Raw genomic sequence first — 14,626 nt, forward strand, 5'->3', positions numbered from 1 at the left:
CAGGAGACTGAGGCAGGAGGATCGCTTGAGCCCAGAAGTTTGAGGTTATAGTGCTCTATGATTGTACCTGTAAATAGCCACTGCACTCCAGCCTGAGCAATGTAGAGAGACTCTGTCTCTTAAAAAAAGAAGAAAAAAACATTGTAAGGAAGAGAAAATACATTTACTATTCATTGAGTGGAAGTGGATTATCAAAAGGTCTTTATCCTCATTGTCTTCATATTGAGTAGGCTAAGGAAGGGGAGGAATCAGTCTTGCTGTCTTAGGGGTGGCATAGGCGGAAGAAAATTCAAGTATAAGTGGATTTGCGCAGTTCAAAGCTGGGTTGTTCAGGGTCAACTGTGTATAGAAAAAGAATTGGTTTTTAGATATTGGCTTTGCATCCTACAACCTTGCTAAATCCACTTGTTCTAGCTGCTTAATTGTAGATTTTTACATAGAATTTTTTTAACATAGATTATCAAATTATCTGTGAATAAAGACAGTTTTACTCTCCTTTCTAATCTGTATGCTTTTTATTTCTTTTTCTTGCCTTATTGCACTGGCTAAAACCTCCAGTACAGTGTTGAATAGAAGTGGTGACAGCAGACATCCTTGCCTTGTTCCATGCCATTAAGTAAAACGTTAGCTGTAGTTTTTTTTTGTAGATGCCCTTCATCAGGTTGATAAAATTCCCTCCTATTTGTAGTTTTTTTTTTTGGGGGGAATGAATGTTGGTTCTTGCAACACCTTTTTGTGCGTCTTTTCACATGATCTATGATTTTTCTTTTTTAGTCCGATTAATATGGTGAATAGCATTGATTTTCTAATCTTAAATCAGTCTTGCATTCTTTTGATGAACCTTACTTTGTCATGATGTATTATCCATTTTATATATTTTTGGATCCCATTTGCTAGAATTTGTTGTTTTGCATCTATGTTTATAAGAGATACTGGTCTGTAGTTTTCTTATAGTGCCTTTTTTTCTGGTTTTGGTATCAGGATAATGCTAGCCACATAGAATCAATCAGTATTTTTTCTACTATAGTACTGAAGTACCCAATGGAAACAGAAGGGTGAGTTATGTATTAATGTGTTGAAAATATCTGGATAAATTAGATAGGCTTCTTATGTGCATTTGTATTTGAGTTAGCAATACCCTGATTAGTATATCCAGTTGTTGAAATGCTTGAATTGAGGCTGAATACTTTTTAATTGAGACGTAAAGTCATAAAATGTCTGAGTTTAAAAAGGGATAGTAGAAATTACTGTAAGCAGGTGTTGAAGAAATACTTAAATATAATGGCTGACAAGATGATATATTTCCTAAGAATCACCTTAAAATTACCATCTATTATCCTAAAAAAAAATTCTTGCCCATTAGCATTCCAAAATAGCCTGTCTTAGGCTACTTTTTCCCTTTCCATCCCATTCATACCACAGATTTTCTAAAAGGCCAGTCTGGAAGCAAAGATAGAGTAAGTAGTAGCCACATTCTTGGTTTATAAATGAGATTGAGAAGAATTGACCAGTTGGTAGATCTTTGGGGTGTTAAGTACTGACAGGCAATACTTGTTCCTGATGTGTTCTTGTAATGGACCAGGGAGGTTCTCATCGTGGAGAAAGTCAGTCTGTCTTCGCCCCACTGCCTGCTTTCACTCTCCTTTGGTCCATGAATAATAGTTAGGGGAGAGCCTTGTATTAGTTTGAGTTCCAGAGTTTTCTCCAGTGTATTAGACACTCTTAGCTGCTAAATTTTATTTTAAAATGAAACTTTAATGTAGATGCAAACCTAGGAAACAGATAAAAGCATGATTCTGTTAGTATAAATATATTTTACAAATTCAATATTTTAACCCTTTGCATTTAGTAAGAGCAATAAAGTTGTGATGAATACAAATCTAATACCAAGGGATATGAATCACAGTTATACTTTCTTGAGCAATCAATTTATTTGGTTGAATATCAGTATTGAGAAAAATCCTGACTTCACAAATGACTTCGTTCCATGTGATTTTTTTTAATAGCTTGTCTTGCAATTTAAGAGTATTATTCAAGTAAACTCATCCAGAACTTGAACATAAAGGAGTAAGAGAATTGGTTTCACAGTTTAATCACTAACAATTTCTGACAAACTGCTCACATTTTTTTAATCGTGTATAAAGAAGTCAGACAAGAAAAGGGGAAAATTTTTAAATAAATGCTAAATAGTTGGTAATATCTTGATGAGACTGTGGGTTCCTTAATTGGCTGTTATGGGCACAGAAGGCAAGATGTGCCGTCACTTCATTGGCCACTCTCAATTGCCTGTGACACACGTGCTATACTAGTACCTTTGCTTGCGCAACTTTTAGTGAGTAAATATGTAGCAGGCCTGAATTGGGATGGGGGAAAGGGAAGGTAGAACAGAAGAACCCATGTAGCATTACCAGCCTTCCTAATCAATGACACATTTCATTCAGTTCTACTATATATACAAAGATAACAGGAGAAACTATATTCTGAGGTTTGCATGAAAATTAGTTAACCTGGCTATCATAATGTATTGATACTTGGTATAGAACTCATTTGAATCTGTGTATTTTTTATTACAGTTAAAATATTTTTAAAAAACTATTTTCAAAAGGATATTCAAATCAAATACTTGTGGAATTCCTGAAGCTCTTGAGCAGGACCTGAGAGTTCTGTGGAACAGTTTGAAAACCATTCTTCTAGACCATATGTTTCCACATAGAGATGTTTTCTTCAGTTTCTCTTAAATTTTTATTTGAAGTTAGAGTTCTGGTAAAATCAGGGAAAAATACATAAGTCTTAATTACAATGTGTTATGGTTTATGAGTCTTATAGTAATTAAGAAAGCAATCCAAAGCAGAAATTGAGAATTTCTCCTCCCCATATGTATGAGACATATATAATTCACAATATATTATATTTAAAGAGCTTAAAGATACCTGCTTATTTTTCACATTTTATATAATAATATGAGCATAAATTCATATTATTCATAGGCCTAAACTGAGACACAAATAAATTGAGTTTCCTTAAGTCTGATCTTTAAAATGGGATTACAGAACTCTCATAACTCTCACACATTTATGTTTTATCTGAAGGGAAGACAATAATACCTGTGGTGTGGTTAAACATGCACACTGTAATGAAGAGATAGTTTTCACTAATGTTGCTTTAAAAGAGATTCTTCTCATGCAATCACTGTGGATTTTGTACCCCATGCATCTTCATTTCTCTCAGTGTCTTCACAAGTTTCATTCAGCTTTTCCCTCACTTTTGTTTTCTTTTGGAACGCCAAAATGTGTAATCAAAGAGATCTTAGAGGTGATTGAGTTCTCCATTTTACAGAAGTTCAGAGTGAAGCGAACTTAACTAGATGCTGGCCAGAAAAGAGCATGAGTGTATGTCATTGTGTACTCAGGTTTTACCAAAAAAAAAAAAAAAAAAAAAAAAAAAAAAAAAAATCACAAAAATAAATATTTTTCTTATTGGTGACTTTGGTTCTAGAATCTCTATATGGTCTTCTCTGTAACTTTAGACTTTGAATTACTAATGGGCAGAAAAATATTTGTACTATTTTAGTAATGACACATAGCAATAGAGATATGCTTCTATTGTTAGGACTCCAAGGCAGTGTAGAAAAGAAAAAAAGATCATGGGCTTTGAGGCCGGCAGATCTGAATTGAAATTTTAGTCTGCCTACCTACTAGCTGTGTGATCATGGGAAGTTACTTAGCCTCTCTGAGTCTTATTTTCTTCATCTGTAAAATAGGGAAATAATACATATAAAGCTCCTTGTGCATATTAGGAACTCAAGAAAGTTTTATAGTCAAATAAAGAAGTTGGTTATAATGATGAAAGATAAAGGATAGATGTTAAAAGCATGACAGCTGAAAGTGCAAGAAGAGAAAAAAGGACTATAGCAGAGACAGAATGGAAGAATAGGAAAAATAGGGCAACTAAAGTGGATAGGAAACAGTTCAATTTGTATTAGTTCACTTCATATATTTTAAAGCACAATCTTTTTCATCTTGCACAATTTTAATCCATATTGAACTTAAACATTTTCTTCTGTGATCAAATTGTGTTTAAATCTTTGTGTCCCTTTTTTTTTTTGTTTTATTAATGTTATTGTTCTCCGAGTAATCACACATTTTTACTTAATTTACAGGTGGCCGTTTGTTGCATCTGTTTTTTTGTTATTCTTCCTCTAAATCTTGTTGGTACAATACTTGGCCGAAATCTGTCAGGTCAGCCCAACTTTCCTTGTCGTGTCAATGCTGTGCCTCGTCCTATACCGGAGAAAAAATGGTAAAGAGAATGCTAAATCTTATGTGATTGTTTCTCATACTATATGAGTTCTTAAGGCTATTGTAAGTTTAGAATTGGTGTGTATTGATAAGAATGACTCCTAAGTTTGAGCTTAAGAATTTGTTCATTTTAACTTTTCCTTTAACTTACATTATTAGTAGTAGTAATAAATTATATCCTTATTTCACTTTCTGAATGTTGTGCCACTTACAGATAGGTCAGATGCTTTGATAAGAACCTTGGTGTATAAAGGCGGGTGGGGCTGGGGACTAAAGCTGCAACAGTTTCATTAAGCCTGCAGGCCAATTCTGCTGCCTGTTGTAAATAAAGTTTTGTTGGAGCTCAGCCATGCCCATTTACTTACATTTATCTGTGGCTGCTTTTACACTGGAGAGAGAGAGCAAAGAGATCGCAAGGTCACAGTTTGGGAAACATTATTTCAGATAGGGGTCTCAAGACTCTTTTTCTTTCCCTTTGGCTTTCTGTGAGTAAATGCCTATAGAGTTCTTAAAAGTTATTGAGGGGTAGTAGAACAGGAGTAAATCCTTAAGAGTCTTTCTTGAGTTTTGCCAGTGGCAATAATTTGTGTTCCTCAAATACTTGTTTTAGCCTTTGATTCTGGAAAGAATATTCATTATAACCTATGGATAATGTGAAGTCCCACCTATGTATTGAATTGAACCTCTTTGGGTTCTGGCTTTTCTTTTTACTGGTTTGTTTCTATGCTTTAGAGGTGATTTTTTAAGTATCAAGCATCTGCTTTCTATTAGGATTTATATAATATAAATGAAAATCATATCAGAAGTTTACTACTAATTTTAATATTTTTCAGGTTCATGGAGCCTGCAGTTATTGTTTGCCTGGGAGGAATTTTACCGTTTGGCTCAATCTTTATTGAAATGTAAGTTTTTTTGTAATGTATTTATGTTTTGAGAGATTTGATTATAATAAGAGAATTTAGGAGTTAGGGTAGATATAGAATCATCAGATGGGAAAACATCTAATAGAGATAGTCTGTTAATTTATTCCATGGCTTCCAGAAAGGGGTTTAAATAAGCTACATAAAGGTACTTGTCAGCTCTATTCTCAAATATTCAGGTGAAGTTTATACTTTTTGTGTTATATGCTAGACCTCTTTCACCTAACAGGAGATCTTAGAAATTAAAAGCATGTGTATGCTAGAATGATATGCATGATGTCAGGAATTAATGGGTTTTATGGCATTGAATATTTCTGAGGACCCAAGGAACTAGGTAAACCATTACCTACTAGTCAGTCTAGGCCCTGACATCTTTTGATGTGTAGGCATTCCTAGGTTCCTTCCATAGAGGCCTGCAGGAGTGCTGGGAAGTGTGTACGTGTGTGGGGGCGGGGGAGGTATGCCACCTTGTGCCCACTCAGCATGCTTTATATTTGCATCATTTGTCACCACTGCAAAATATAAGCCTTTCTTTTCTCAGCTGGTGTCCAGTGTCCCTTGATGGGAATGCTCTAGTTATTTTAGGCAAGGCAATTCTTTGTGTAGGACTTTCTCAGGTCCTGCAGTCATACACCCTTGGCTCCTGCCCCAAAATACCAATCATTGTGACAACTCAAAATACCCTTATGTGTCTCCAGATGCCCCACTGCTGATTCTCTTCTGTGCAGTAGGACCCTCCTTAATAGACATGATTAGATTTGGTAGTTAATTAATGAAAAAGTTGGCTCATGTAAGGGAATTATTTAAAATGATACAGACATAATATTTTAAAACAACTAAATGTACATCCTTCACTGATTTATTTTTATTTTTATTTTTTAGAGGCAGGGTCTTTCTTTGTCACCCAGGCTAGAATACAGTGGCGTGATCACAGCTCACTGTAACCTCGAATTCCTGTGCTCAAGTGATCTTCCTGCCGCAGCTTCCTGAGTAGCTGGGAGTAAAGGCATATACTACCCTTCCCGGCCAATTTTTTTTTTTTTAGTGTTTTTTAGGGACAGGTCTTGGTATGTTGTCCAGGCTTGTCTTGAACTTCTGGTCTCCAGTGATCCTCCCAAAGTCCTGGGATTACAGGCATGAGCCACTGTGCCTGGCCTGATTTTTTTTTTTTTCAATACAGAGCCAAAGTCTTGTCTTTGATTTGTATCTACTGATTGGAGTTTCCATCGTTTTTCTTTTGACATTCATAATACAGCTTCTGTGTTTTCCAACCATTTAAAGCCAATTTAAATAGAGCCAGAACATAAAGACCTGTCTGAAGCATTCTCAGTGCAGAATCCTTCTAGATTTGTACATTTGTCCCCCAGGCTTTTATGACTATCTCACCCATATCTAATTTTATAACTTTTTTTAAGCGACTCTTATCAAATCTTTCCAAAGCATTCAACATAATTTTCATAGAAACCACACATCCTTTTTATGCCCATGTTTACTGGTTTATATAACATTTAATTTAGTCAATTTAGTATAATTACACTGACAAGTACAACTGACATAAGTAGATGTGGGCCAACTCGTTGTCACCTACCAGCTCCAAGCGTGCTGTGGGCATTAGTACCTTAGAGAGGGATTGGAGTGTGTGTCACTGTGTAACTAACTCATGGATTAATAAAGCCAGTTCAGGAACTTCTTCTATAGTTCCACTCTGCTTTGTGTCCTCACCCTGACTCACCTGTGACTGCGTTTTGCCTTCTGCCCTTATCCCCAGTACTTCTGGATCACATCTTCCTGCTTTCTCAGGCACTATGTTTCATACATACATAGCTACTCTGTTGTTTTCTTTAACTTCTCTGTTCTGTTTCACCCTGAAACTCATTCTCTTCCTGGTAATCAAAGTGATCTTTTTAAGTTATTAGTCTGATCATGTCACTTCTTTGCTAAAAACTTCTCATTTTCGTTGAAATGACGTCCCTACTTCATAATGTGGTCATTAAGGACCTTTGTAATAATAAGAACTGGCCTATTCACTTCTCCAACTTGATATCTTATTCTTGCCCCTTCATATAAAGTGCTAGCCATATTGAATTACTTTGAGTTTTTCAAAATGCAGTGAATTCCATTATTGCTAACATTTGCCTTTGCTGTTCCTGTTCCTGAAACATTCTTGTAGCTCCCCTCACCCCCCACGTGGCTTATCTGATTCTTCTCATTACCTTCCCCTCAAAGCTACATCCACCCAAAACAGGAAGTTGCCCCTCTTAAGTGCATTGGTGACATATCACAGCATATATAATCCTTCACTGTGTTTCCACACCAGCCAGTAATCTTCTTGAGAGTAGAGACTTTGTTGTCTACAGTTTTGTTCTCACTGCTTTCCTGAGGTGTGGTAGGGGCTCGGTAAATATTTGTTGAAAGAATGAATGATGAATAAATGAATTAACAAGCAGAAGAGAACAAAAAAAAAAAAGAAGAGACAAAAAGGCTCTGTTATAGCTTAATGATGACTTAGTAACAGATTTAGGGTAAAGGGTCTTTTTCTTAATGAAAAATCTTAATGCAGTTCACTGTACCCTGAAGACAGTGTGAATCTTCTTTAGGCTTTCCTTTCCTAACTCTCTTCTTTTCCCAATTTTATAAATTATTACTGTATCAAACTTATTTTTCTATTTAATAGGGTGTTTTATAAAATACAAAATACATTACTTGAATAGTGTTGTAGCTACAAAACAATGAAAGAATAAGGGAATTGACTTTATTTTACAAATATGGATTTTCACCTATTTTCATATGTTCTTTTCTATATTTTACTCCTTTAAGCTTCTGATTTACTCAGTTTGTTCAGAGGTAAATGCCCTATTGAAGAATCTGTTCTTGAAAAATTATCCAAGAAAATATTTTTGAGAGAATTTTAGAGGATTTAATGGTGAGAAAGGGTAAGGGAAACTGTTGGAAGTTACCTGATAGAGAAATATTGAGATTCAACTGGGACAATAGTGGGAACAAAGATGTAAGATATAAGCAAGAGCAGAGTGAGTTTCTCATTCATTTGGAGGACTGGCCTTTTTTAAGCTCAGGTTCAACAGAAAATATGATGTAGGCAAGTTAAGGTGTTGCTGAATGACTAGAAACATCTGTCTTTATTGCATCTTATTTAGGTATTTCATCTTCACGTCTTTCTGGGCGTATAAGATCTATTACGTCTATGGCTTCATGATGCTGGTGCTGGTGATCCTGTGCATCGTGACTGTTTGTGTGACCATCGTGTGCACATATTTCCTACTAAATGCAGAAGATTATAGGTGGTAAGTACCTATTTGTGGGAAGGAACTTTGGGGTCCATAATATTTTAAAATAATATTTGCTTTGAAGTCTATCAAGAGGAGTAAAAGATCTGTATAAAAGAAATTTTGCTACTTAAGATAGTATAGGGATTTTTTTTCAGTTATAAAAATGAAGATTTTAGAGGAAAAATAATATCTCAAACTTTTTGTATTAATGTTAGAAATATTTTTGTATTAATGTTAGAAGTATGTTAGAAGTATTTTTACAAATTGCTTGATATGGAAATATTTTTACAAAACATTACTCCATTTTAAACACAAGGAGACTTAAGCCTGAGAAAGGAAATGGTGTATTTAAGGTCACTTATAATAGAGAGTCTGACAAAATTCAGCATCTTTCCTTCCAATTCTTAGGCTCTCTCCTTGTTGATACATTTAAGTACCATGTACATGTATTTGGTTTTTAAATAAGTAGAATTTTAAAAGATGTTTTTATAACATTTTTTGCTTTAAAATCTTTGTTTCAGTGCCATGCATTCAAAAGAGTTATCTTTTCTCTCCTCCAGGCAATGGACAAGTTTTCTCTCTGCTGCATCAACTGCAATCTATGTTTACATGTATTCCTTTTACTACTATTTTTTCAAAACAAAGTAAGTAGAGACATTTTCTCATTTTACTAAATTTGTTCTTTAAATACTAAAATTTAAGGCCTTATATGGAAAGTAACAATGGATGTACTATATGTAGTTATTTTGTTTTATTTCAGGATGTATGGCTTATTTCAAACATCATTTTACTTTGGATATATGGCGGTATTTAGCACAGCCTTGGGGATAATGTGTGGTAAGTTGGGAAATTCTTTGAATATCATGAGTAAATCTGAGTTTCTTACAATCTAAAGAATATAATAATTGGAAATTAAGAAATTCCATTCTGTTGTTTGATTAGGAACATCAAAATAAACCCCAAAATCTGGTTTCAGTTCTTTTGACTCTTCCTTCAAACCTAATTTATCGCCTCATCAATTTCCTTTTTTTTTTAATGGAACACCTCACAAATTTGCATGTCATCCTTGCACAGGGGCCATGCTAATCTTCTCTGTATCATTCCAATTCTATATGTGCTGCCAAAGCGAGCACATTGCTTTCTGTTTTTTTAGAAATTCTAATAATAATGTATAGCACAGAATTCCATACCACAATTAGTTTCTCATTCATTTGGAGAACTGGCCTTTTTTAAGCTCAGGTTCAACAGAAAATATCATGATGTAGGCAAGTTAAGGTGTTGCTGAGTGATTTCTGTTTGCAAGTTTCTCATACTGTTCATGAAGGTGCCAGTGTCCAGGAGATAGCACAGTTCTGAGTATATACTTGTGTGTCTGCAGACTGGGCTTAAGTTCTGTCTCTGCCACTTGTATTCTCTGTGCCTTGATCCAGTTCCCCAAGCTCTCCAAAGCCTCTGTAAAATGAGGATAATACCACTATTTCATGGGTCTATTGCAATCTTCCATTAAAAAGAAAAGGTAATAGTAATCGCCATACGATAGAGCCTAGAATGTGTGGAATATCTAGAAAATAAAGAGAGAACTTTCAGAAACAGCATGATAAATGGAAAGGACATGGACGTGAGAGCCTGAAAGCACTGGATTAAATCTCCATACTGGCCGGGCGCAGTGGCTCACACCTGTAATCTTAGCACTCTGGGAGGCTGAGGCAGGAGGATTGCTTGAAGTCAGGAGTTCGAGACCAGCTAAAGCAAAAGTGAGACCCTGTCTCTACTAAAAAAATAGAAAAAAAATTAGCCAGGCTCTGTGGTGTGCACCTGTAGTCCCAGCTACTCAGGAGGCTGAGGCAGGAAGATCGCCTGAGTCCAGGAGTTTGAGGTTACAGTGAGCTATGATCACACCACTGCACTCTAGCCTGGGCGACAGAGCTAGACTCTGTCTTTAAAAAATAAAAAAAAAAATCTCCATACTGCTGCTCGCCTGTTTTGTGGCCATGGAAGTCACATTAACCTAAGTGTCATTCTCATCTGTAAAATGGGCATATCTTTCAGAGAAGTTGAGAAGTAGTGTCATGTCTGTAAAGCACCAAGTGTAGTGCCAAGAGTGTAATTAGGTGATAAGAGACCCAGTTATGTGGGAGAGACCCGGTAAGGAATGAAAAGGGCTGGGACTTCTGGGGTCAGTCTGTCCTGGGTGTGAATCCTGGCATCCCCACTTAATAGCCATGTTACTCTGGCCAAATTTAACATATTGACTGCCACACTAGAGAAAAAAATTTTTTTCTTGGAGCCATGGTGTTTTATTATGAAAATAGAATAAAAACTTTGAAAACAAAATGACCCTTTCTAATTTAGTGGAAAATTTGTTGTTTTTTATTGTTTTCTGTGAATGAGTTATATGCAACTTGAAAAATAGTTCTCGCGGCTCCCAAGGTAAAGTGATGAGTAAGTTACATATGCTTCACGAGGCCCCGGGCTCAAAACTAGCGTGGGTTAAGTCAACTCACATGGCAGTTAATGGGTTAACCTTTTCCCCTCAACTTTCCTCATTTGCAAAATAGAAGTAATACCCACCTCATGGGGTTGTGAAGAGGATTCAGTGATTGAATGTGGATAAACATCAGGTAGATGGTAGATGCTCCAGGTAGATGGTAGATGCTCAGTGAGGGCTGGCTGCTGCTGCTGTAGATGAGGGCTAAAAGTCCTTGGGCTTCCTTCTGCTCTGGGATTGTGCCTTTGTTTCTGCACAGTCTCTGTGGGTTTCTATACCTTGTGCTTTCACCTCAGAGCAATTCATGACACCAAGTCCAGGCAGAGGTACCTTAAGGGAAACTCATACAAGTAACTTGCTTTTTTTCAAGTTCAGTGTTCTACTCAATAAATGAGACTGATTCCTTTGTTACTTCCTAGGAGTAAGGGAAATCTGAAGGACTAATCACGGCGGAAACATTTCCGGATAGTCCAGATAGATTCAGAGCCTCCTTTTCTGTTATATGCCACTGGCCATCTGTCTATCTGTTTATTATTTCACCTTTAGCTACAGGCCAGACAATGGAATAAGGAAGGTATGATAATCTTGTTGAAAGCTAGGTCCTGGTATGACATTTGTGAATACTTTTGGGGTACCGAGATTGCTTTGTTTCTCATCTGTTCAGTTCATATAAGCCATGTATGTGATCATGTGTACACATACACAGATGAGGTTGACTGTAGTGAAACTAATTCTACAAGCTATTAGAGAAGACAGTTCTCTATATTAGTCACATGTTTTATTTATGGCTGCTGTGATAGCCATTTTTTATGATAATTACTTAACAAACTTTGAAGGAAAGATGAATAGGGACTGAGGGTTAAAACTAGATTTTGCCATGGGTAGTGTCCTTGTTATTCTTAGGCAATCAGAAGGTTCCTTCAGTATTGTTGACCATACTTTCTTCAGAATATTGCTCACTGGGATCTTTATTAATCTGAGGTTTTTCTTAATTATCACCAGTGTTCAAAGAGGTATAGAATTATGTGATTATGCTGAGAGTTAAAATTTTTTTTCTTGACTTAACTTTTTGTATATGTGATCTTAGGAAGACCTAGAGAGGTAACATCTTGACATTTATAAAGAAAATGGAATGAATCCAGCTAAATTTTTTGAGTGGTCTTCCTGTTGAAATTTCATCTTGCTGCCTGAAAATCTTGGCACACTTACAGTTCCCTGCTGTTCTGGCAGTGTCCCAGCATTTATTCTTTAATGGGTTTATATGCCTTTAGTGCTTCATATTCTTAGAGGGGGAGAAACTGTTCAGACTGGAACTGATTAAAATGTCATTGTAATACAAAAATTATATATGCTTATTTTATGTTGCTAAAATGTTTAAGTTGGTAATTAAAAATATTTTTTTTTTTTTTTTTTTTGAGACAGAGTCTCACTTTGTTGCCCGGGCTAGAGTGAGTGCCGTGGCATCAGCCTAGCTCACAGCAACCTCAGACTCCTGGGCTTAAGCGATCCTACTGCCTCAGCCTCCCGAGTAGCTGGGACTACAGGCATGAGCCACCATGCCCGGCTAATTTTTTTGTATATATATTTTTAGTTGGCCAGATAATTTCTTTCTATTTTTAGTAGAGACGGGGTCTCACTCTTGCTCAGGCTGGTCTCGAACTCCTGACCTCGAGCGATCCACCCGCCTCGGCCTCCCAGAGCTAGGATTACAGGCATGAGCCACCGCGCCTGGCCTAAAAATATTTTTTGATTTTTTTTTTTAAATGACTGTTAAGGTGGGATATTATGAGCATAGCATTTTTGTTTTAAGGAAATAAATTTAAAAGTGCATTTCTATTATTCCTAAGATATTTATTTTTCTAGAGAGCATATTCAGTATCCTATTTTTATAAAGGCATATCTTTGTAAGTTTATTATTCAGGTACTTGTAAGATTAGGAAAAATGATTCTCTAGGTTGATACTGTTTAGATTTTAAGCATATCTCTGCTCAGAAGGGAACAGTGTTTTGTAGGTTTGGGAAATTGGATTTGGTTATTGGACTAGTGTTATATTATGCCAGTTAAATTTTTGATGCTAATTAAAATTTTACAGATATTTTTATGTTCTAAGAACCCAGATTTATTTTTACAAAATTGAATGATTTTTCTCTTACCCTGTAAAGAATTGTTTTATGACTATTTTAAAATGCATTATCAGTATTTTAAAGTGTAATACCATTATTTCATATTATAAAAGAAGTATCTAGTCATTACAAAAATAAATGGAAATTGGTTTGCTTTGTCATCTTGGTGGGGAGTTTTTTGGTATTTTTAATATTTAAAATGGGAAATTTTCAAATATATACAAAAATGGGACAGTAATATATATATATATACTATAATATATATAGTATATAGTATATATATAGTATATACTATAATATGTATATATATAGTGTGTGTGTATATATATATATATATGTATATATATATATATGTATAGTGAGTCCCCATCTACCCAACACCCAGCATTAGTAATTGTCAACTCATGGCCAATCTTGTTTTATTTATATCCCCACTTAACCCCCCTTTTATTCTGACATGAATCTTAAACCTTAACGTCATTTCAACTGCAAATATTTTAGTATGTATCTCTCTAAAAGACAAGTATAATTCCTTAATATGATGAAATATTCAGTTTGCATTCAAATTTATTCCACCTGTAACTATTAATACTTCTCTTTTAATATGGTTTTTTTTTTGCATCAAAATCCAATTAAAGTCCATGCATTATTTGGTTAAAATGTCTCTTAAGGCTCTTTTAGTCTATAGATGTTCTCTCTCTTTTCACTTGTAATTTATTTAAAAAACTATTTTTTAAAATTCCTATGGAGTTTTCCACACTCAAGATTTTGTTGATTATATCCCTGAGGTGTCATTTAATGTTTTTCCATGTGCTTCCCTCCACCTCCATATTTTCTGTAAAGTGATAATTGAAGATCTGTAGGCTTGATCATACCAAGAATACTTAATAGGTAGTTTGTAAACTTTTGTGAAGGGGCACATAATGCCTGATTCTCTTTCTTTGTGAGGTCAGCAGCCATTGATGACTATTGCCTAGCTCAAGTAATTCATCAGTAGTTATAATATTATAATTCTGTTATTCCTTTTATATTTATTAACTGGGATACTTCTAGAAGGAGAACCTTCCTTTCATCAACCATTTGGTTATCTGAGGGTACAGTTCATAGATACAAAAGGCAAGATAGATGCTTGTTTCTTTCATTCACCAATTGAATGAGTAAAAGTTGGTTCAAAGGTGACCAGTTAGGGGTGTGTGTGTGGGGGGGTGTGTGTGTGTACCATTATTAACTCATGGAAGGGTTACTTTTAAACTTTGAATAATATTGCACTATGTGCCAAATTCCTAAGTCCAATGGTGAATTTTCTTTGATAGTTCAATGAGCAATTGTCTTGTTTTAAAGAGTACTTAGTATTTGCAGTAAAGAACTATCCAGTTCATTCACCCATTCAACAAACACTTATTGAGTACCTTATCATGTGTCAGGCACTCTTAGAACACAGAAGGTAGATACTTCATTTAACAAAACAAATACTCTGCTTTCTGACATTTGGAGCCCCATTTGAGGCTAT

At 35.3% G+C, this 14,626-nt stretch overlaps 1 protein-coding gene and 1 non-coding gene across 2 annotated transcripts in view; one reads left to right on the forward strand and one right to left on the reverse strand.

Annotated features, from left to right (window-relative positions):
- TM9SF3 (transmembrane 9 superfamily member 3) overlaps positions 1 to 14,626 on the forward strand; it is a 58,766-nt gene that overhangs the window by 39,378 nt on the left and 4,762 nt on the right. Inside the window, exons 10-14 of the mRNA XM_045568747.1 lie at positions 4,160 to 4,299; positions 5,132 to 5,200; positions 8,374 to 8,520; positions 9,066 to 9,149; positions 9,266 to 9,342. Coding sequence (XP_045424703.1) covers positions 4,160 to 4,299; positions 5,132 to 5,200; positions 8,374 to 8,520; positions 9,066 to 9,149; positions 9,266 to 9,342 — 517 coding nt within the window. The remainder of the gene's footprint in view (positions 1 to 4,159; positions 4,300 to 5,131; positions 5,201 to 8,373; positions 8,521 to 9,065; positions 9,150 to 9,265; positions 9,343 to 14,626) is intronic.
- LOC123650479 lies at positions 9,535 to 9,638 on the reverse strand. Its single transcript, XR_006739354.1, has one exon. It is a non-coding gene; the product is annotated as a U6 spliceosomal RNA (small nuclear RNA).

This window comes from Lemur catta, chromosome 14 (genome assembly GCF_020740605.2).
Source record: "Lemur catta isolate mLemCat1 chromosome 14, mLemCat1.pri, whole genome shotgun sequence".
Lineage (NCBI taxonomy): Eukaryota > Metazoa > Chordata > Mammalia > Primates > Lemuridae > Lemur > Lemur catta.